General features: G+C 46.6%; 1 protein-coding gene across 2 annotated transcripts in view; it reads right to left on the reverse strand.

Moving 5' to 3' along the window:
• PLEKHA2 (pleckstrin homology domain containing A2) overlaps positions 1 to 22,352 on the reverse strand; it is a 70,043-nt gene that overhangs the window by 747 nt on the left and 46,944 nt on the right. For both annotated transcript variants that reach the window (XM_038746869.1, XM_038746868.1), the window contains exons 4-11: positions 16,723 to 16,771; positions 15,326 to 15,423; positions 10,824 to 10,964; positions 8,823 to 8,969; positions 8,443 to 8,511; positions 7,431 to 7,501; positions 3,465 to 3,528; positions 394 to 471 (exon numbers count right to left, since the gene is read on the reverse strand). In XM_038746869.1, the coding sequence (XP_038602797.1) occupies positions 394 to 471; positions 3,465 to 3,528; positions 7,431 to 7,501; positions 8,443 to 8,511; positions 8,823 to 8,969; positions 10,824 to 10,964; positions 15,326 to 15,423; positions 16,723 to 16,771 (717 nt within the window). The remainder of the gene's footprint in view (positions 1 to 393; positions 472 to 3,464; positions 3,529 to 7,430; positions 7,502 to 8,442; positions 8,512 to 8,822; positions 8,970 to 10,823; positions 10,965 to 15,325; positions 15,424 to 16,722; positions 16,772 to 22,352) is intronic.

Genomic DNA, 22,352 nt, shown 5'->3' on the forward strand with positions numbered 1-22,352 from the left:
TTTCATAATTCCAGGAATCAACTGATCGATTGATAATATTTACTGAGTGCTTTTTGTGGGCACAGCACTGTACTAAGTGCTTGGGAGAGTACAATACAATAGAGTTGGTAGACACGGTCCCTGCTCACAACAAGCTTTTACACTGCTATTCACAGAATCAGTGAGTTCATGGAGACATGCAAATAAGAGGCTCATATTCATTTTGTCCCTGCAGCTTTTTCCTGTCCTAAAACTCTTAATCACGTCATTGGGAGGTAGATTGAAAACAGAAAACACCCTAGTGCCGCAGCTATGGCCCAGAAACTGGCCATAGTGAGTATGTGAGTATGTCTACTCACTAGGAAACTGTCCTTTTATGAACATAAACTGCACAAAAGAAAGGCTGTGACTTACTCGAGGACGGCACTTGAGAGCCTGGACTGCTGCCCCAATCTCCTTGATCCAGCTGTGCATGTCTTCTGGGGTATTAGCCTGCAACACAGAAACATACACACACACACACAAAAAAAAAGTGCACAAGCACCTCAGTTTGTTCATTTCAGATTTGGGGACAGGATGTGGAAGGGGTTTTGTCTCTGGTGTGACTTGTCTGCTGTGTGATCTCGGGCAAGTCACTTCACTGCTCTGTGCCTCAGTTACCTCATCTGTGAAATGGGGATTAAAGCTGTGAACCCCATGAGGGACATGGACTGTGTCCAACCTGATTAGCTCATATCCACCCAAGTACTTGGTACAGTGACTGGCACACAGTAAGCACTCAACAAAGACCATTAAAAAAAAAAAAGGTGTGGGGGTGGTGCACAAGAACTGATCATCAGGTAGGGAGGAAACAGTCCCACTCCCAGGGCAGCAGAGAAAATTTCTTCAGCAACTCAACATTTAGGTTAATCAGTCGCTCGTTGCTTAAGGATTGAGCCTCTGCTGTTAGCTGCAGCAATTCCCTCTGAGCAAAAACATGCCTCTAGTTCAGAGGATGAAAGGCCTGTCTTGGAGACTTGTGCTGCTCTTAGCAGATGGGGGGTTCTGAGATTATTATGAATCTATAATGAAAAGAAGAATGTTGGGCATATATGCATATATATATGTAGGTATAATTTTATATCTATATGTATTCCTGCCCAAAAATGTGTTTTTCTCCCCAGCCTGGAAATTAAATACCAGTCAAACCCACGAGGGGTCAGCAGAAGCCCTACCATGTGAGAGGTTCCTCCTAAGAAACAGCTATTTTACCTAACCATGTGACGTGAGGAGTGAAGGCTCTTGAATTCTGTTCCTGTTTCCCCCTACTGATCCACTCTGATATCACAAGCCAGTAGTTTTAAGTTATTTGTGGCTGTTTCCCTGTCTCTTTCTGATTCTCTCCCTCCTGTCACAGGGAACTGAGAGGCAATCGATCTCTGAAATGTGCTATGAGTCCCCTCAGTCAGCAAATCTCCCCTCATTTGGTTGGATGAAACTCCCAAGCTCAGCGGCATGCAATCAATAGCCACATTCATGCACCCAAGGTCCCCTCCTACCCTGCAACAATCAATCAATGGTATTTGTTGAGAGCTTACTGTAAGCTCCCTGTGGGCCAGAAATGTGTGTACCAACTCTGTTGTATTTTACTCTCCCAAGCGCTTAGTATTGTACTCTGAACACAGTAAGTGTTCAATAAATACCAATGATTGATTGATTGCAAGACACTCTACCAAGCATTTGGGAGAGTACAATACAAGAGGGTTGGTAGGCACATTCCCTGCCCTCAAAAAGCTAATCCAGGCCAAAAAAGATAAACAACAGTAAACTCTAGGTAAACCCTTCTAGCCTTTGACTTTGTTCTCAGCAGCAAGACCTGCCCTCAGGTAATTTCACAGTCATTATTTCACAGTCACCACCCATATATACAGTGGGGCTGCCCTGCTGTTGCTCATTACCCCAGGGTCATGGCCTGGGGCGGGGGCAGAGGGTGTGCTGAGGCAGCATAAGGTGAGAGGAAGGTGTGGGAAGAAGCAGTCCTACGAAAGGTAGTTCTAATAACATTCCTTTGGGAAGCAAACTATGTTTCTAAGAATAATAATAATCATAATCATAACGGTATTTAACAGCTATGTGCCAAGCACGTACAAAGTGCTGGGGTAGATGCAAGCAATTCCAGTTGGACACAGTCCTTGTCCCAACTGGGGATCACAGTCTCATTTCCCATTTAACAGAGGGAACCAAGGCACAGAGAAGTGAAGTGACTTGCCCAGGGCAACACAGCAGACAAGGAGCAGAGCCAGGGTTAAAACCCAAGTCCTTCTGACTCCTAGGTCTATGCTTTATCCATTAGGCCACACTGCTTCTCTAGTACATGTACCAGACATGCTCAGGACAGAAGAATATGCAAGCCTATAAGAGAAATAGCAGGAATGCAACAAGTCATAGAAAAAGGGAGTGGAGGGGACTTTAAGGTCACCTGGCTTCTCTTTTTATGGGATTCATTAATTCAATCATATTTACTGAGCACTTACTGTGTGCAGAGCACTGTACCAAGTGGTTGGGAGAGTACAATACAACAATGAACAGACACATTCCTGCCCATAATGAGCTCATATCCACACTGCATTGACTTCAAACAATAAATCAATTCCTTTGGATGGTTATTTAGCCCACTCTTTACAACCTTTAGTGCAAGAAACTGCTTTCCTAAGGAAAAAATTCCAACATCAATGGAGTGAACCAACATTCCCAGTGACCATGAAGTAGGCCTAAATTAGGGAGGGCCTAAAGAGAGTGAGGCAGTAGGCCTACGGAGGAATTAAACATGTGTGATCCCTGCCTCCAAGGAGTATAAAATCTACCTCTCATGATTTTAGTACGAAGCAGTGGGTGTGGATGGAGAAAGGAGCCTCCCATGACTGATAGCAAGTACACAGACAATGACTTTCCCTGTGAAGCTGGGCTTTGCACCTGGTCCAGGAACTGGGCACTCTGTGCTTTTGCCCTTCCACACAGCAATTTGGTCCACATGCAGAGCTGTGAGTATAAATAAGTCAAATTGGAGAAGTGAAACCACTGACCAGTTCTCCTTTTCTCTGCTTAACTGAAGCTCAACAGCTGAGACCAGCTGGGCATAAGCTCTCAATCCCCAGTGTAGCAGTTCAACCTGCTTTCAACCAATCAATCAACTGTATTTCACGAGCGCTTACTGTGTACAGAGCACTGTACTGCGTGCTTGGAAAGGTACAATAGGACTGAGTTGGCAGATCCATTCCCTGCCTATAGTGATCTTACAGTCTAGAGGAAGATTCTAATCCATTTTATGGCTGGGAGGCTTTGGGCAAATATCCTGTAGAAGACAATGGGCCCAGGCTAATTGCTGGGGGCTAAGTTTACAACTTGGAAATATCGAACAAAAAATGAGAAAGTAAACAAAGACATTGGTCCCATTAGCAGTCTGTTCACAGTAATGAGCTGTTAGCACCCATCCTGTAATATTTTACCTGGATATAGAAGGTCCTGGAACTTGTTATCACTTCAAATAGATTGTCTCTATTTAAAAGATCCCTAGACAGAAAGGAGAAGGAATGTAAGGTGTTACTTAAGTGGAGAAACACAGTCAACTTGACTTCTTTAGCTACTTTATGCCCCTCAAAGAAGGAATCCTAGGAAACACGAGAGGCAAATTTCAATTTCTGACATTTAATCTTCAAGATTTTACATCTACAACATAGTCTACCTTCTACCTAAGACCGATGAGCCACAAAAACCCCCAGATGATTGGCAAATTCCATAGCAAATGATGACCAATCCCTGCTTCCTTAGCCTAGAGACCAATCTCAGGAGTGCAGGGAAAAGTTCAAGGGTAGTCATAGTATTTAAGCATTTACCACGTGCAAAGCCCTATACTATGCTCTAGAAAAGAATGCATGGGTGAGAAATAGGTTTTCTGGACATCAAGGGATCAGTCAATTAATTGTATTTATCGAGAGGTTAAGAGCTTGGGACAATACAGTATAACAATATAACAGACACTATCCCTGCCCACCATGAGTTTACAGTCTAGAGGGGGAGAAAGACATTACTGTAAATAAATAAAATTACAGATATGTACACAAGTGCTGCAGGGTTGGTGGGGGTGGCAGGGGAACGAATAAAGGGAGTCAGGGTGATGCACAAGGAAGTGGAAGAAAAGGAAAAGATGGCTCAGTTAGGGAAGGCCTCTTGGAGGAGATTTGCCTTCAATAAGGTTTGGAAGGTGGGAAGAGTAATTGTCAAATATGAAGGAGGGCATTCCAGGCCAGAGGCAGGATGTAGGTGATGGGTCAGCAGTGAGACAGATGAGATAAAGGTAGAATGACAAAGTTGACAATGAGGAAATGAGGGTTTGGTCAGGGAAGACCTCTTGGAGGAGATGTGCCTTCAATAAGGCTTTGAAGCAGGGGAGAGTTTCAAAGTGGGGGAGAATAATTGTCACAATCTAAGTATAAAAGGGAAAAAAGAGACTGGTGATGAACACAAAGAAAAAACAACACACACACACGCAATCAACATAAAAGATGAAGTAGGGGACTAAATACAAATTGAAGCTGCAGGATATTGTGACTAGGAGAGCACAGTTTCAGGCATCTCACAGCTCTGACTCCAATAGCCACAGCTAGAGTGACTGCCACAGCGGCAGCCTTCCCAGCTTTTCCCAGGAGGGTTTGAGATCTGACAATCAATCAGTCGATAGTTTTTACAGAATGCTTACTGTGTGCTGATCACTGTACTGAGAGCTTGGGAAAGTATAATACAGTATGCAGACATGACCCTTGCCTACAAGGACCTTACAGTCTATGGGGGAAGACAGATAGCAAAATAAATTATAGCTAGGAGAAATAGAAGAGTATAACGATAAATATATAGAAGAGTGCTATGAGGCTGTCTTTAGGGAATAATTCTGCTCATGGCCTGGTCATAAGCATATTTATCATTTGCTTCTCAATGGTCATCCTTTGTGTTTGATGTGATGTTCCTAAGTGTGACTTCCTGTAGAGGAGTGCAGCTGAGCAAACAACTGGTGTCTCTGACATGTAATCTGCCCTCTGTCTATTGCCATGGAGGTCTCTAGACTGTAAGCTCTTTGGGGGCAGGAACTGGTCTACCAACTCTGTTCTACTTCACTCTCTGCATACAGAGGCCAATGGCAAGGTCCAACACTGCAACTCCCTGCTTCAGTCTATACTTCACTCTGCCGCCCAGATTATCTTTGTACAGAAACACTCTGGGAATGTTACTCCCCTCCTCAAAACCTCCAGTGGCTGCCTGTCAACCTACGAATCAAGCAAAAACTCCTCACTCTCGGCTTCAGGGCTCTCCATCGCCTTGCCCCCTCCTACCTCACTTCTCACCTTCTACAGCCCAGCCCACACCCTCTGCTCCTCTGCCACTAACCTCCTCACTGTGCCTCGTTCTCGCCTGTCCCACCGTCGACCCCCAGCCCACGTCCTTCCCCTTGCCTGGAATGCCCTCCCTCCACACACCTGCCAGGCTAGTTTTCTTCCTCCCTCCAAAGCCCTACTGAGAGCTCACCTCCTCCAGGAGGCCTTCCCAGACTGAGCCCCCTTTTTCCTCTCCTCCTCCCCATCCTCCCCTTTGCCCTACCCCCTTTCCCTCCCCACAGTACTTGTATATATTTGTACAGATTTATTACTCTATTTATTTTACTTGTACATATTTACTATTCTATTTATTTTGTTAATGATGTGCATATAGCTTTAATTCTATTTATTCTGATGATTTTGACACCTATCTACCTGTTTTGTTTTTGTTGTCTGTCTCCCCCTTCTAGACTGTGAGCCCGTTGTTGGGTAGGGACCGTCTCTATATGTTGCTGACTTGTACTTCCCAAGCGCTCAGTACAGTGCTCTGCACACAGTAAGCGCTGAATACGATTGAATGAATGAATGAACTCTACTCTTTTGCTTTGAAGACTGCAAGATTTTTAGCATGAGTTTCTCCCACTTCCAATTCAGCAGCATGCTATTAAAGGTTATTTACCTCTACTGCTTCCCAGTTACTGAAATCCAAGGAGAATGAAGCTATTCACCTTCCACACAAACACACACCCTCAGCAGGCACACCTGGCAGGTCTTCCTTACACGCGCGTGTGCACACACGCACGCGCACACACACACACACACACACGCACACACACATATTCTCTTTCTGTCTCCACAGGTCACAGACAGCAGTGTTGATTTCAGCACCCAACTAGAGCTCAGGAATCTAGTCTCCTCCACCCTGGGGTTCCTGGGTGGCTCTGTGACTGATGCAAGCTTCGATAAGACTCCTGCCTAGGGGCTGTGCTGGTCTCACAACATCAGTCTCCAATAGCCATAATTGCCCACAGCACCTTTCCAAACACTAAGGACAACCTACTATATAAATATAACTTGACAAGATAATCCTCCCACCCTGTGTGACTTACACAGAGCTGCAGTGACTCACCATGCCCGTTAATTTTGGGGGAGAGGAGACAAAAGACAATAAGGAGGTAGCAAGAACTCACCCCCTCTCCCCCCAGCTTTGAGATAGAGGCACCTGTGCAACCAGTTCTTTGGACACAGGTACTGAGCAATAAGGGGTCTACTGCCCACCTGGACAGGTTTCCCTTGGAAGCTAAAAAGTACCCCAAGGAAAACTGACGTTCCCCAAACCCAGCTTGGCCACAATATGTCAAGAGTAGTTTCCTGCTTTCCGCATGAGCAAACAACAAAATAGTCCCTCCAAATGAGGTGGCTGATGACAGATTAGGGAGGTTTGCAAAGCACAGTCCTGGGAGGAAATTGAGAGCTCTCAATTCCTGCTCTTAGAAAGGGGCCACACAATTCACTCTTCTAATGCCAACTTTCTCACTGTACTTCTACCTCACTGCTGATCTCTTGCCCACATCCTGCCTCTGGCCTAGAACACCCTCCCCCTTCATACCCAATAATTAGTCTCCCCACCTTCAAAGCCTTATTTGAAGGCACATCTCCTCCAAGAAGCCTTCCCTGACTAAGCCTTCCTTTCCTCTTCTCCCACTTCCTTCTGTGTCACCCTGATTTGCTCCCTTTATTCATCCCCCTCCCAGCCCCAGAGAACTAAACTAAATCACAGAATGAATTACATATCTGTAATTTTAATTATTTATATCTGTCTTCCCCTCTAGACTGTAAACTCATTGTGTTCAGGGAATGTCTGTCATATTGTTATATTGTACCCTCCGAAACACTTAATGTAGTACTCTTGCACAGAGTAAGCATCCAACAAATACTACTGACTGACTGATAAGTGACTAGGGGGTTCAGGAGACACCCAGATCCACTGTTCCCAAACCTTCCTCTAAACAAGTTCTGCCTTAAGGAATCATGGGGAGAAAGATCATTGGGGGCTACCAATCTGGAAGATAATATAGAAGTAAGCAGAGGTTGTATGTAGTTTACCCAGACTTGACAAGACACTCGTGGGTCTTGAGCACGTCCTTCAGCAATATCGTACGCAGAGGTTCCCTGTCCTGAGGAAGACAGAGAAGGAGACGGGTGAATGTTTAGCCCATTTACATTGGAAGGCCATGGCCCAAGCAAGCTGATGGATGGGCTTCCTCTTCCTGACCACCGAAAACTGGTCCTGGTGGGATACGCAGTGAGGGCACAACTGAAAACTAGGTGAAGCACAGGAAGCTCAAGGGCACCCCGAGTTGTGACCGGGGCCTCAGAGCAGCTAAAATGGCTTCCAAGCCACAGCAAAGGTGAGGAGGGAGAATCACTGCTGGCTGGTTCAGGAGGAATCCATGGGAAACGGGGAGAAAATGTGCTTGGGGTGGGCGCTTGTACTTCCCAACCACTTATTACACTGCTCTGCACACAGTAAGTGCTCAATAAATACGACTGAATGAATGATTGAATGAATGAATGTGGGCACCTGGTGGAAATAAGTGAGAGGAGGAAAGTGGTCCCTAGGTGGTGATGTATTTTGACTTGAAAACACGTGCGTGTATGTATCTGGTAATAACAATAATTGTAGTATTTGTTAAACTAGTACTAGGTGCGAATCATTACAATCAGATCAGATAAAGTCCCTCTTTCCCATGGGGCTCACAATCTAAGTTGGAGGGAGAACCAGTATTAAAATTCTCCATTTTACAGATAAGGAAACTGAAGGCTGTGAGCCCGTTGCTGGGTAGGGACCATCTCTATATGTTGCTAACTTGTACTTCCCACATGCTTAGTACAGTGCTCTGCACACAGTAAGCGCTCAATAAATACGATTGAATGAATGAAGTACCGAGAAGTTGGGTGATTAGCCCAAGGTCACGCAGCAGACAAGTGCCAGAGCTGCGACTGGAACCCAGAGCCTCTGACTCCCAGCCTGTGTTCTTTCCACTAGGCCACTCTGCTTCTCAGTGACAGAGTCAGAGACCCTTCAGCAGGTCTCCAGAAGCTGTCACTCACCTACCTGCTCACACTTGAAGTAGCAGATGGAAAAGTCATCAAGTGCAAAGTAGCGGCGTTTCCAGCTCTTTCTCTGAAACAGAAGAAATGACTCCATGACTCCTGGTGACATCTTGAACATGGTCACTGGCACCCTATGGAGTGGACTTCCACAAACCCAAGGAGAAAAAGCCCCCATCACTCTAGAGGTGAGCATCCTGCCAGACATAGGGGAAGTCTCCTAACACCTTAAGTGAAGAAGTGACCTAAGCCCTCCATGATTTGGGACAAGAGGGTATCAGACTTTCCCTGGGATTGGAAGAACCACCCAAAAAAAGAAATTAAAAAAAAAAGAACATCTCCGTCCTCCCTGCCCAATTCCCCAGCTCCAATGCTGAAACTTACCACGTTCCCCAGCTTCACACAGTAGCCACTTTTAAGAAGGGGAGGCCCGGACGGGACCCGGCAGCCTGAGGTGGGAATGTAACTCTGGGATCTCCGGAGGACTGCGTGGGATCCAGGCTCACCCCCTTCTGCACCATCCCCACCATTCTACAATAGAGCAACACCAAATGTAAGCATCTCTTTCTCTGCCCTAATATCCCCCACTTCCCTACCTTTATGCCTGTTGTCCATAGGGACTCCCATGAGAGGATGGGGGCCACTTATCCTTAAGGCTATGACCAAGCCCAAGGAAGGGGTAGAGGTAGAGAGGGAACAAGGTCGGGGGAGAGTGAGAGTGAGAGATATTGGGGAACTGCTCTCTGCCCAAAAGCTCAAAGGAACCCAGGAACACCAATGCCTGTCTTGGTCTCAGCAAGGCAGCACATCATGAACAACATCAATGAACCAAACCTATCCTCCACCTAAACTGCTCCATGAGCACAGTGAGCACAGGCACAGAGTACTGTGGGGTAGAATGCAGGCTCAGGGAGCCTGGGAGTTGGAACTCCTCATTCCTAAATCGGGATCTAAATCCTCTCTCTTTCCTCTCCAATCCTTGCAGACCTATGGCTCTCTCTGCTTTCTCTGGAATCAATCAATCATATTTTCTGAGAGCTTACTGTGTGCAGATCACTGTATTAAGTGCTTGGAACAGTACAATATAACAGACATATTGCCTGCCCACAATGAGCTTCACTGTCTAGAAGGGGAGACAGACATTAATATAAATAAATCACAGATCTGTACATAAGTGCTGTGGGGCTGCGAGGAGGGTTGAATAAAGGGAGCAAATCAGGGCAATGCATAAGGAAGTAGAAGGAAAGGAAAAGAGGGCTTAGTCAGGGAAGGTCTCTTGGAGGAAATGCGCCTTCACTAAGGCTTTAAAGTGGGGGGAGTAATTATCTGTCGAATATGAAGAGGGAGGGCGTTCCAAGCCAGAGATGGGATATGAGTGAGAGGTCAGTGGTACAGGGAGTAGGTTGCCATTTCAGGAGTGAAGTATGCGGGCTGGGTTATAGTAGGAGAGTAGGGAGGTGAGGTAGGAGGGGGCAAAGGGATTGAGTGATTTAAAGTCGATAGTAATGACTTTCTGTTTCGTGCGAAGATGGAAGACTGTGAGCCTGTTGTTGGGTAGGGACCATCTCTATATGTTGCCAACTTGTACTTCCCAAGTGCTTAGTACAGTGCTTTGCACACAGTAAGCGCTCAATAAATACGATTGATGATGATGATGATGATGATGATGATGATTTTTGTAGAAAAATGATCCAGGCAGCAGAGTGAAGCACGGACCAGAGTGGGGAGAGATAGGAGGCAGGGAGGTCAGCAAGGAGGCTGATACAGTAATCAAGGCGGGATAGGAGAAGTGCTTGATTAATGTGGTAGCAGTCTGGAAAGGAAAGGGTGGATTTTAGTGATTTGGTGACAGTTAAACCAACAAGCTTTAGTAATAGATTGAATATGTCGGTGGAATGAAGATCGGGGTCCTACTGATCAGACTCCTCTCATAAGCACCATCACTACTACCACCATCAACCTGAAGGGCTTCAGCCTCCTTCTTCCCTTCCTCAGGCCGTTTGTGATGGATACCTCACTGAAAATTTCTCCATGGCCTTGGACAAAAGCAACACTTGAGCAGGGTAGATAGAGCAGCTATCCCAGTACCATTCAGAAAAGGGAACAGGAACCATTGTGTTAATACATTCAGAGGCCCCGGAAGCATAACATTACAAGTACATCTGAGGTCACTTTATGCAGGTCAACATGTAAACTCAATGATATGGTCACTTCTGAGGTGTCACATTCAGGAAAAGAGATAGAGGAGCACCAAACAGCACCCTGCCCCACTTCTATAAAATGAGTGCAAACTGGGGAAATTTGCCCTGGGGGTAAAAATATCTAGTAATGCCTTTACCCTTCACTCTTTGCCTCTACCCTTTGAGCCCTGCCTCTCCATCTCACCTGGTTAATGGGCGTTTGCACCACGACTCCCCCAATGATCTCAGTCTTGTAGGGCACCTGTGGCTTCTTGTCCTGGGACAGAGGAGCCGCCTGGCTCTTGGCAAGTTCTGTGGCCAGGGGCAGGCTCCCCCCCTTGGGCACCTGGAGGAGGGTAGGGCACAGTGAGTACAGGTACAGAGTGATGTGGAGTGGAGAGCCAAGGAAATGATCTGGGAGTTGGAACTTCTAATTCCTAGTTCTGGATCTGCATCAAATCAAAAACCTACCCACCCTCATGCCATTCTTTCTAGACAAAAAGGGAAGTGGACAGTGGTCAGTAGCACCCTTTCAGGACAGGCAACGCAGGCAGCTGCCAGGAGAGCTTAAAGTGGAAGGGGCACCAGTGATGCAGTGATAGATCCCTGCAGCCACCACATTAGCTCATCCCTGCCATAGCTGCCAAATACCAGAACTGCCAGTCTCTGAAATTCTTGGGGCATACAAGATCCCTCTAATAACAATCATAATGATAATCGTGGCCTTTTAAGCACTTACTATGCGGGAAGCACTACAGTGAATACAAGATAAGCAGGTTGGACCCAGTGCCTGTCCCGTAATTCTAAGTAGGAAGAAGAACAGGTATTTAATCCCCATTCTTCAAATGAGGAAAAGGAACCACAGAGAAGCTGCGACTTGCCCAAGGTCACATATCAGGCAAGTGGCAGAACAGGGATCAGAATGCAGGTCTGTGCTCTTTCTACTAGGCCATGCTGCTCCTCTTCCCCTCACCCCCAACTCTCACATATGTGGAGTTTCCAAAGAGCATTGCCTTGGGATTCCACATTTTAGCCAGGGTTCACTCTGAATGTGGACACACTGAGCCCCAGGAAGAGTTTTTATATTATTATTATTACTTTTATGATTATGGTACTTACTAAGTGTTTACTATCTGTCAAGCACTGTTCTAACAGCTGGGGTAGATAAAAGTTTATCAGGTTGGACCTAGTCCCAGTCCCACATGGGACACTTCATTCAGTTATACTTACTAAGTGCTTTCCGGGTGCTAAGCACTGTACTAATCACTTGAGAGAATACAGTACAACAACAGCAACATTCTCTGCCCACAATGACCACAAGCTTGTTGTGGGAAGGGAATGTGTCTGTTACTCTCCCAAATGTTCAGCAGAGAAGCAGCATGGCTCAGTGGAAAGAGCACGGGCTTTGGAGTCCAAGGTCATGGGTTCAAATCCCAGCTCTACTGATTGTCAGATGTGTGACTTTGGGCAAGTCACTTAACTTCTCTGTGCCTCAGTTACCTCATCTGTAAAATGGGGATTAAGATTGTGAGCCCCCTGTGGGACAACCTGATCACCTTGTAACCTCCCCAGCACTTAGAACAGTGCTTTGCACATAGTAAGCGCTTAATAAATGCCATTATTATTATTATTATTATTATTATTCAGTACAGTGCTCTACACACAGTAAGTACTTAAATGTGATTGACTAACTGACATGGGGCTCAGAGTCTAAGTAAGTGGAAGTAGGGTCTAATCCTCATTTTACAGTTAGGAAACAGGCACAGAGAAGTTAAATGACTTGCCCAAGGTCACAAAGAAATCAACTGGCAGAGCTAGAATTAGAACACAGGTCCTCTGACTCCCTGGCCTGTATTGTTTCCATTAGGCATGCTGACTCTCAGCCGATCAATTTATATCAACCATATTTATTAAGCGCTCTTACACTTGACCTGAGACAGAGAACAGCAGAGTTAGGAGACACGATCCCTGCCCTTAAAAATCTTCCAGTTTAGCAGGGTAGACTCAGGTAGGGGAATAGGGTTTTTTTCCTTCTTTAATTCCTGTAGGAAGGAGGTAGCATCTCCAGATCCAAGGGGCCTGAGCATGCATGTCCCCAAAATCCAGAGCCTGAGAAGGACAAGCCTGGGTGATGGAAAATTCCGAAGTGACAATAGAGGCCACTTTCCTCACCAGGAGTTTGGTCTCTGTTCTTCCTGATCCAGTCAGAACTCTTCAGAAAGGATAGGAAGCCCACCTCCTGCACCCATTCATTCCAAAGGAGTTGGCTCTAGACATTCCAACCACATTAAACAGGGGTGTGATTCTGGGCAGAAGCTCTGCTGCTAGGTTCACTGAAACTTCTATGATCAGCCTTACATTTGCCAAAAGCAGGCAGGCTTGGGCCTCCCTGTCTCCCCCAGGCCACAGTAATGTCCCCAAGGGGTGGGAGGAGAGGGAAAGGATGGAGGGAGCAATTAGGAGCATTGCCAAGGGAGAGTCCCGGGGAACAGCCTCATCTGCTTAGCCTAAAGCTCCTTTCACTGCATAATTTACCAACTCTTCTGGGGAACATTTATGATCCACTAAGAACTCATTTCCTAAGATTCTATGCTCCTGGCAGAACAGCTATACTTTTTCATCATAAAGACTCAAAGACCTTCTTTCTTAGTTCACCTGTTCTAGATTCTTAGAGTCTATGGTAGACTCCACTTCTCCACAGTACATTGAGGAGTGGGACTGAGTGGAATGGCATCTAGAAAAATTCTAGAAACGAGAGGGAAGCTAGAGGGTCTGGCTCCTTTTCAGGACCCTCCAGAGTCTTGGCCAAGCACTTCCTTTGCTCTGGGACTTGGTTTTCCCTTCTAATATATGGAGATCATGAGTCTTGCCACCTTCCTGCCCCTCACAAGAGGACTTTAGGGATGAACAAGCTGGCATTACTGAGGTGCTCAGCATACGGGGGAACAGGCTTGAAGTGACCAAGTTCAAGTTCTGAATCATTTAGAAACCCTAGGAATTCCACTGATCTTCTCTGCACATGTAAAACCACCCCACTCTAGGTCTTTCTGTGATCTGCCAACAACTCTCAGCACCAGGGACAACAAATTCAGATGCCAGGAACATTCCTAGTTTAGGGGAGAAAGCTCTGATCGTCTCCATGGAACTCTCGGACAACAATACAGTAAGGGCAGCTGAGTAGGTACCTTCTGTTTTACTACCGTTATTACCAGCCCTTACTGAGTACCTGCTATAATAATAATAATAACGATGGTATTTGTTATGTGTGTAGAGCAATCAATCAATCAATCATATTTCTTGAGAGCTTACTGTGTGCAGAGCACTGTACTAAGTGCTTGGGAGAGTACAATAACAGAGGTGGTAGACATGTTCCCTGCCCACAACAGGCTTACAGTGTAGAGGGGGCCACAGACATTAATATAAATAAATTACAGATATGAACATATGTGAGAGTAGAATACTCTACTAGATGCCTGGGGAACATACAATGGAGGTAAAAGGCGCAGTCCTTGCCCTCAAGGCATTTATGATCTAGTTGGGGAGAGAAGTTTCCAGGGATCTAGGATACAACTTGTGCACATGCAAATTTGGTAATAAATTTAAAATGAAGACAGAGTCTTGGACCTCTGTTGTGTGTCTAATAGGAAATTCATTTAGTCCAAGTTTGCATAAACATAATTTGATGGCAAGTGGGTAGAGAATTGGCAAACCCTCTAGAATCAGCATGACTAGAGGATAAAGCAAGGGCCTAGGAATCAGAAGGACCTGGGTTCTAATCCAGGCTCTGCTACCAGTCTGCTCTGTGGCCTTGGGCCAGTCACTTAACTTCTCTGTGCATCTACTTCATCCGTAAAATGGGGATGAAGACTGTGAGCCTCATGTGGGACATGGACTGTGTCCAATCTGATTAGCTGTGCCTGGCACATAGTAAAGCACTTAACAAATACTCTAAAAATAAAAATATATTTAAAATCCTCATAAGTCATTCACCCAACAAACACCGGGCACAGTCCTGGGCTTTTAAAGATGAAGGGCGGAAGAAAGATGGGCTCTTTGCCAAAGAAAAAAAAGGAGCCACCACTGCCTCAAGGGGAAGCCCCAGCACTGGTTCAAGGACACTTTCACATGGAGTAAAAGCACATGTCGACTCGATCCAGCCCAAACTAGTTCCGTTGTTCTGAGACGAAAGTGAGACAACTCTCCAGGGGTGGGCAGGCTGCTGCCTGCTGAGTCCAGAATTTCAACTTCCCTCTCTATCTCCTCTTTCCCATTTCCTACTCTCCCCCGACTTAACTACAACCGCTGTGGTGTGCAAGGACACAACCGAGATCTGGCAATTCCCCCCACTCCCCAACCCGCCTCGGGGTGTGAATCTGAAACTGTGACTGCCAGAACCCAGCTGGGAAGTCGTCAGTGATCCTGCTCCAGAGGGGATTCTCTGAGAATCCCCCTAGTTGGGCTCCCTCGTCCAGCCTTGGATCGGTCTCTAACTTTTGGCTCCACTTGTGCTGCACCCACTGAGATACAAGGGGAAGTGGACAGAGACTGGAGAAGCAGCAGCCAACTAGAAAAGCCCCTGCCTAGGTTGACGCCTCTTCCCACGGCTCTCCATCTTGACAGAAATGGGGAGAGAACCCCATTTTAAGGAAGGGGCTCCCTCTTGGGAGGGGACGGGGCTGGAGAGGCTGGGGAGAGATCCATACGCACCGTGATCTTGCTGGCTTGGTTTAGGGCCTCAACCCAATCCTTTAAGTCATCTTTGTCATTGGCCTGAAGGAAGAACCGCTGGGAGCGGGCATTGATAACTGCAGAGGGAGAGAGGGAGTCTCAGATCAGCGCTCATCATTACCCAAACACCTGAGCACTGGCCCTTATGGCCATCATTAAAACTGGAGAGCAGTGCTCAGCATGTGCCGGGGCTTACTGAAGCACTCCTCCCAGACCTGATGGTAGAGATCTAGAAGCTCTGGGGAGAAACCTGAATCTTTTACCCATGAGAGGGCTACCGGCTGAGTTAACGGCAAGCCAGAAGCCTCAGAATCAGCAAGGAGTCACAGAGGCCCTGAGGTAGGTGTGAGAAGTAACAGTGTTTCTGCTCATCAACACCTCACCACCTTGGCCTCCTGATCGCAAACCTTGCCCCTCCCGGGAGAAGAGACCGTTTTGTAGGGTTTCAGGTCTCAGTACAAATTCAGCACTGCTCAAGAGCACCCTTAGGGGAGCTTAACCCAAGCCAATCACTCACAAGTTAGAGGTTTGGCTTGCTTGATTTCTGTGGTGCACGTACAAACACACACAAAGACATAATAATCGTCCAGCTCTGACTGTCCCACAGAACCCCTGAGATTCCCTGGGTAAGAAAGAGACCCTCATCCCAGCTTGAGAGGCCCCTCATTCTTCTCCTGCCAAGAACTTGCTATGGTAACCAGTACCTGGACTCTCTGAACAGCTTAACACAGAAGGCCACCATAGCCTTTTATCGAACGGGTATTTTCCTCATAGTTTCTTTCAGCACTGCTGTGGCAAAGGGATAACAAGCATGCCATCTAACATGGTTTCAGGTCCTTGGGGTAGGATGGGACGGAGAAGGAGGAGGGGGCCGGCGAGGGCCCTTCCACCTCCCCGCCTCCTACAAGGGATGTGTGTGTGGGAGGAAGTGACATATTTCTTCACTGCCTTGAATGCCCTCCTCTACACCCCTCAGCATAGCCTCTCCTGCTCAGCTGAGAGAACAGTGGGCAGCAGTGCCCAGGGGTGTGGGGGAATGAATCAAGCACAGCTGAAAGTAGCTGTTCCCAAGGCACATATGGGCAAGCAGCTAAGGCAATGGCAGCGGCAACTGAAGAGCAGTAGTTGTTCCAGGTGTGGGAGTAGCCAAGAGCTCCAAAGTGACAAGCAGTCACTTTCTACCTTCCCCAGCTGCTACAGCATGTCTCATGAGTCTCATGAAAATTTACCCATATGTGCCTGCACACCCACCCACACACATACGAGCACGCGGTCTTTTCTCATGTGGCCGTCAGACTGTAACTAGGCAGAGTTAGAAGCAGTTATGAGGGCTGTTAGAAACGGTTAGAAACCCTTTCCCCAGGCAAAGTACTTACCGAAGCAAAACGGAGTTTTTGGTTTCTGTTTCGGTGTAGCTATACTCACCTAAAGGGAAGAGAGGGACACACACACACACACACAAACATTCATTTATATATTGATGTGCACTGGCAAATGTACACATCCAGCTTGTCAACGGCTTTCAAAACTCATTCGACTCCACAAAATGTCAGTTTGGCCAGCTAAATTAGCATTGGCTTCCACACACATTTATCTGTGTTGCCCTCCCTCCCCCTCTTACAATTACAAATTCTCTCAACCTACTCCTCATCTCCAAAAGCCTCAAACAGATGCTGGGACAAAAATGACAACCGAATGATTCGGAACCCCAGTCCCGCCCCTTGTGCCATCCCATGCCACACTCCCTACTAAGGTCTCTAGACTGTAAACTCATTATGGGCAGAGAATGTGTCTGTTTATTGTTGTACTGTACTCTCCCAAGAGCTTAGCCCAGTGCTGTGCACACAGTAAATCCTCAATAAATATGACTAAATGAATGAAAGGTGCTCACTTGATACCCAGGTTTCCAGTTGCATTAGCCCTATGGAGAGATTCTGTATGTGCCACATTCATGATGGAGACATATGTTCAGAAGGAAGAGCTCTCATATGGGAAGAGTCTACACCTGGCTCACATCAATCCCTCCAGATTTTTGAGACCTGATCCTAATAGCAAGCTGCATTCTAGCTTCTCCCTATTTATCTCCTAAAATTATGTTGTGAAGATTACCATATGTTACTACCAGATGGGATGGAGAGGATTAAGATCAATCAATCAGTCTACCAATGGTATTTACTGAATGTTTACTGTGTGCAAAGCACTATACTACGCACTTGGGAGAGTACAATACAACAGAGTTGGTATACCATTTCCTGCCCACAGTGAGTTTACGGTCTACAGGAGGAGACAGATGTTAATATAAATTAATATGTTACGGATATGTACATAAGTACTATGGGCCTCAGGGTGGGGTGAATACCAAGTGTCCAAAGGGTACTGATCCAAGTGCTTAGATGATGCAGAAAGGAGAGGGAGAAAAAAGGGCTTAATCGGAGAAGGTCTGTTGGAGTAGATATGTCCTTAATAAGCTTTGAAGGTGGGGAGAGTGGTGACCTAGCAAAGAAGATCTCCTTTTCCATGTTTCTTACTGAATTCTACCTCCATTCAAAGATAAAACGCTAAACTGGGAGCTTAAGGAACTGGAGTCCACTTTCAGCTTTGCAGGGAGGTAGCATAGCCTTGGGGAAAGAGCACAGGACTGAGAAGTCAGGAGACCCAGGTTCTAATCCCCGCTCTCTCCCTTGCCTGCTGTGTGACCTCAGGCAAGTTCATTCAATCACATTTATTAAGCACTTACTGTGGGCAAAGCACTGTACTAAGTGCTTAACTAAGCACTTCACTTCCTTGTGCCTCCATTTCCTCATCTATAAAATGGGAATAAAATACTTGTCCTCTGTCTTAGAATGTGAGCTGCACTTGGGATAGGGATTGTGTTTAACCTAACTTGGGTTTCTAGCACAGTGCTGGCACATAGTGTTTAATAAGTAAAAACGATTATTATTCTTTGGAAGAGTCACTTAACCTCTCAGGTTTAGTTTTCCCAACAATAAAGTTGGGGTGATAATTACTGGGCTGCTTTCACAGAGACTTCTGTGAGGCTCAAGGAGATCTTATCTCTTGAACTCCCTTAGAACAGGTCTCTGCACACAGTAAGGGCTCAATTCATTCATTCAATAGTATTTAGTAAGTGCTGTGTGCAGAGCACTGTACTAAGCACTTGGAAAGTATAGTCCAGCAACAGAGATAATCCCTACCCAACAACAGGCTCAATAAAGACCACTGATTGATCGCTAAAGAATAGTTTTATCAAGGTAGTGGCATCCATATTTAAGGTACTCATCTCCATCTCTTTCTACCCAAGCCAATGAGTATGGGTAAAGTGCTCAGAGCACTGTAGCCTCATTCAGACAGAGTGAGGAACGGGAAGTCTTGTTGTGGTTGGTGGGGAGGGACACGGTATAATTTTGCAGCCTGCATTGAGGGTCTGGGGGCTGGAGGAAGGCCCAGTAGCTGGGGCAGAATATATCACTGTGAGCCAGCTCCAGAGCAATAATTTGCAGGGCAGCGGTTGGCAGGCACATCCTGTGAACACGCAAGCAGAGCGGTCTGGACGGGGAGGTCACCTGCAGCGTGACGCACGGGGAGCCGCACAACTGCTGAACTGGCTGCGGGAACTTGCTCATATCTGATCAGACACGAGACCACATGAGGTAACGAACCTGCTGGCTTCAACTGTAGGGTCACTGCCAAGCCAGGTCCACCCTCTACAACCCTGGCAGGATGGGGGAGCCCTTACAGCACAGATGCCACAGATCATAAGAAAACACCAGGAAGGAACTCTGGTTCAGTAGTTCTAACCTCAGGCTCGAAAATGATTAACTTCGAGACCCTAAAAAAGTCATTTTACCTTCCTGGCAGGGCACTCTGAAAAGCAGGTTGTGAACAGGACAGATGAAAGTGTTAAGAGACAAAGAACTGTACAATGGAGCTAGATAATTGTTTAAGAAAGGTCTATCAATGATATTTACTGAACACTTGCTGTGTACAGAGCACTGTACTAAGCACTTGGGAGAGTACAATAGAGTTGAGTTGGTAGACAGGATTCCAGCCCTTGAGAAGCAGCATGGCCTAGTGGAAAGAGCATGGGCCTGAGAGCCAGAGGACTTGGGTTCTAATTCCAGATGTACCATTTGTCTGCCGTGTGACCTTGGGAAAGCCACTTCACTTGTTTGTGCCTCAGTTACCGCATCTGTAAAATGGGAATTAAGACTGTGAGCCCCATGTGGGACATGGACTGTGTCCAACCTTATTAGGTTGTATCTACCCAAGGGCTTAGTATAGTGCCTGACACATCATCATCATCATTATCATCAATGGTATTGATTGAGCACTTACTACATACAGAGCACTGTACTAAGCATTTGGGGAAGTACAACAGAGTTGGCAGACATATTCCCTGCCCACAGAGTAAGCACTTAAATTCCAGTAAAATAAAAAAGAATTTTACAATCTAGCAGGAGAGGCAGACATTAAAATAAATTACAATAGTGGGGAGGCAATTTAGTATAAGGATATGCACTGAAGAAGTGCTGATGGGATTGTCGGTGCGTACCAAAGCATTAAGGAGATGAAAGGAAATAGCGTGGGGGGGGATGAACAATAATTATAATAATAATTACGGTGTTTGTTAAAGACTTACTATGTGCCAGGCACTGCTCTAAGCATTGGGTAGATAAAGGGTAAGCAGGTTGGACACAGTTCCTGTCCCACATGGGGCTCACAGTCTAAATCCCCATTTTACAGATGAGGTAACAGGCACAGAGAAGTTAAGTGACTTGCCCAAGGTCACACAGCAGTCAAGTGGCAGAGTCAGGGTTAGAACTCATGACCTTCTGACGCCCATTACAAAAACTTCCTGGAGATGTGATTTTAGAAGGGTTTTGAAGATTGGGAGAGTGGTAGTCTACCAGATGTGGAGGGGCAGGGAGTACCACGCTAGAGGGAGGGTGTGAAAGATGGGGGTCTACGACGAGATAGACGAGTGGAAGGCACAGTGAGTGGATTGATATTAGAGGAACAAAATACACGGTCTGGACTGTAGGGGGAAAGAAGCAAGGATAAGGGCTGACCCTAAACAAAAGGACCATTAGGGAGGGGTTTCCCAGCTTCTCCGTTCTTTATGACTGTAGGCAAGGTCGGGGAAGACCAGAAGGAGAATGGAGAAAGGATCTCTCTGGAGAGAGACTAATGCAGCTCCATGTCCTGAGCCCCAGACAGTCCAAGAGACTCCCTCTCTAATGCCCTAAGCCGATTTTCTCCAACCAACCTCTGTATTCCGGTCCTGGGGTGCCTGGTAGTTAAAGACTCTATGTAACCCAAGCCTTAGGCTGTCCCGGACCCACTGCCAGTAGGTCTGAAAAGCACATCCTTTATAAATGAGGCAGCTTCCAAATCAGGGAAGCCCAAACCCTTCCACACCATCTCACCCGGGCCTCATTTATAAACCATGACTCATCAGGAACAGAGAGCAGTGTGGTTTTTTCCAACAAGCGCCAGTGGGTTTTAGAGGTCCCCATTAGGAGGGCCCCTCCCCCAGCTCCAAACCTTCCCCGGACAGTATCCAATGCAGCCACAGCCCTGGGGCCATCAGGCCAGAGGAGACTCCCTGTCCACCCTGTGGCTAAGGGAGCTGCATTTCTAGCCACAAAGCGGGCACAAATTGCAGACGCAGTGCTAGCTAAGAAACATTTTCATGGCCTTCTCTCCCCACCCTACATCATTATCTCTTCCCTCTAATCTTTCTCACTCTGGCCTGCACTTTCCTTTCTACTTTTGAACCCAGAGTCATCAGCTCATCTCCCTGCCTCCCTGCTTTTCCCGCCTGCCTCCTGGCCTTTCTCACCTGCCTCCCTGACTTTCCTGCCTCACCATCTGCCTGCCTCCCTGCAGAGTAAAGACCTGCCCTCCCCTTCGGAGTCCAGTTTGACACTCTTCCTGCATGGCCAGCTCTCTTTATGATTTAAGTCTCGCTTTCAAAGCCAACCTTGAGCAATAGCTCTTTCCTTCAGAGCAACATCTAACCAGGAAGACTTCTACAGTTCACTTCAGGAGTGGATAAGGCCAAGCAGCACAGAAACCCACTATCAGCACCAAACCACAGTTCAGCCTGGGGCCAGTAGTAGGGTGAGAAAAATCAGAAACCTCTCAGAGGCCACCTCTTTAGACAGAACTATGGGAGATCCCAGCTTCGGCAAGGTGTCTGGAAGCATTTTCTTCTGCTTGAACAGTTCCTCTTTCTGAAGGGACTGTGAAATCCCCTGTCCTGAGCCAAGAGAAGCTCAGTGCATCGCTGATTGGTTGGAGGATCATGCGGGTACCCATCACAGGGCATGGCTGGGGTTGTGGCTGTGAGCAGCAGTTAAGAGCAACGGCAGCAGCTTCTGGTCTTCACTAAACCCTCACAGGCCCCAATGCAGAGCAGGTACTGTGGTTCTGCCCTCTGGCTGAATTAGAGGAGATTATCAACCCACTAGTCTGTCTGCCTCTCCTGCAGGTCATTTAGCTGTGCCTCTCCATTGCATCTCTCTCTATATGTTGCCAATTTGTACTTCCCAAGCGCTTAGTACAGTGCTCTGCACATAGTAAGCGCTCAATAAATATGATTGATGATGATGATGATGATCTCTCTGAATCTTCTGGCAGGCTCCACCCAGCCTTCACAATAAGCCCCTATAGGTGATTATGAAAAGACAGTGCTGCAACATCTGTCTCCCCCTCTAGACTGTAAGCTTGTAATGGACAGGGACTGTATCTGTTAATTCTGTGGTATTGTACTCTCTCAAAAGCTTGGTATAGTGTTTTGCACATTGTAAGTGCTCAATAAATACCATTAATTGATTGACTGGCCTGCTGAATCACCATCAGGACCCTTCTAATTCATGCTTTACGAGAAGTGGTTCTTGGCTATTTTAGTAGGCAAATGCTCTTTTCCCCTCTTTCTCAGTTCAGGAAACTATGAAGTATGTTTTCTCCCCCCCTGCTGGATTTTTCCCTGTTAGGAACTGGA

The sequence above is a fragment of the Tachyglossus aculeatus genome, chromosome 5 (assembly GCF_015852505.1).
Source record: "Tachyglossus aculeatus isolate mTacAcu1 chromosome 5, mTacAcu1.pri, whole genome shotgun sequence".
NCBI classification, from domain to species: Eukaryota; Metazoa; Chordata; class Mammalia; order Monotremata; family Tachyglossidae; genus Tachyglossus; species Tachyglossus aculeatus.